Source organism: Octopus bimaculoides, chromosome 1, assembly GCF_001194135.2.
Source record: "Octopus bimaculoides isolate UCB-OBI-ISO-001 chromosome 1, ASM119413v2, whole genome shotgun sequence".
NCBI classification, from domain to species: domain Eukaryota; kingdom Metazoa; phylum Mollusca; class Cephalopoda; order Octopoda; family Octopodidae; genus Octopus; species Octopus bimaculoides.
The window spans coordinates 16,105,079-16,106,899 of NC_068981.1; the positions used below are offsets into that span (position 1 = coordinate 16,105,079).

General features: G+C 32.8%; 1 protein-coding gene across 4 annotated transcripts in view; it reads right to left on the bottom strand.

The window, feature by feature from the left end:
• The window catches only part of LOC106876580 (glutamate receptor 2), a 737,813-nt gene that overhangs the window by 306,642 nt on the left and 429,350 nt on the right, over positions 1–1,821 (bottom strand). For all 4 annotated transcript variants that reach the window (XR_001410261.2, XM_014925186.2, XM_014925185.2 and 1 more), the window contains exon 16: positions 106–246. Coding sequence is in view for 3 of the 4 variants with exons in the window: in XM_014925186.2 (XP_014780672.1) it covers positions 106–246 (141 nt within the window). In the remaining variant the exon portion in view is untranslated. The remainder of the gene's footprint in view (positions 1–105; positions 247–1,821) is intronic.

A 1,821-nucleotide genomic window follows, 5' to 3' on the forward strand; every position in this document is an offset into this window, starting at 1 on the left:
ATATATATACATGTGTAATTAGGAAAATAACAGCATGTAATTTCTGGACTGCTCATAAAGATATCATTTCTCAAAGAGAATTACTGGAACTTGTCTCCGACTTGCCTTGTTTTTTCTTGACCTCATTTTTGAATGAAATAAGTATTCCAAGAGAGCAACGAGCATAGCGGCTACCAGGCCCGCTATGAGGATATGAAATATTCCGGACACATTACTCAATCGAAGTGCACTGGTCTTTGAAGATTCCTGCAATGAGAAGTTAAAAAGAATTAAAATGGCTTAACGTTAATATACGTTTTTATTTTATTATTCATAAATGTGGTGTATATGTTTGTTTATACGTATTTGCATTTCCTTTCGTCTATCTTATGTATCTATATCGCTAGTCTTGTATTGGTTTTAGTCATTAGACTGCAGCTATGCAGGTAAACTGCTTTGAAGGGATTTAATGGCACCAAACAACTCAAGTACTTATTATCTAAAGCCTGGTATTATTCTATTGTGCCTGACGGTGCAGCGTAGCACCTACATTGCTAGAAATGAGAGATAAAAACCCTTACAACCGCATCGAAACACACGTCTATGCACTGATAAGGGAGCTGACCCCCACACAGCGAACGAGATAACCATACTAATCTAGTTTCGCTTAAAATCAAAGCTCATCATGGTGACGGCTCCATCGCAGGCTAGTTTGTCTAAATCCCGGCTGTCTTTATATAATATTTACCATATCAACCAGTCACAACTAATAGACAATTATGCATGTAAATATATATATATATATATATATATATATATGTACGTATGTACATGCACATATTTACATACATGCGCACATACATACATACATACTTACAAACATACTCTTGTCGTGTCTTACCGACGACCTTCGTAGGTAGGAGTTATAATGAAGAACTACATTCGTAAATGTATGTGTGTGTGTATCTTTGTAATTGTGTCTCTGTGTGCGTACTGTATGTAAGTAGCAACAACTCACATACTTCTATATACATATTCGTTTGCAAAATCGTTAGAGATTTCCGGGTTACTTATATTTCGTGTTTTACCTGTGTCCATCCCATCAGATCAATACACTTGTGACGAAAACATTCTACAGTAGAGCAAAGTATTGTTAATTCTTCAAAAACATCAACAGTCAAAACTCCACCTTGATACTTTCTAGAAAAATAACTCCATTCACAATTGTTTATGTGACATTAAAACATGGTTAAAGTGTTGGTACCAAATTGTCTGGAAGTTGAATAAATAATTATGACTCACATCCTACTTGTAATACGAATAAAATCTTTTGACTTGTAGGTCAAAATATCAACTAATTATATATGTGTGTGTGTGTATGTGTATAATTTGATAAAGTATAATTACCATTATCAAAGACTAAAAATAATAACAATTATATACCTCTTCTTCAAAGTAGATATTTGTGCATAAAGAAACAGAGCAAATTAGTATGAAAAACAATTTTACACACATTTTAATACACAATGTTTTTCTTTCCCCCTTATATGTAATATAGTTCTGTTAATTTTAAAGACGATAAGTTTCAAGTGGTATTTACCATACAAGTATGCACACAAGAGATCACAACACATTCACCCTATTTGCAAAGTATGGAACAATTCTAAGGCTTATATATAAATAGATATGTGTGTGTTTATGAGTGTGTGTGAGTGTGTATGTGTGCGTGTATATATGTATATATGTATATATGCACCAGCATGACCGCAGCCACTTGGCTGAAACACATAAATAAATAAAAATATATATATGTGTATATATAAGTTATATATATATATATAT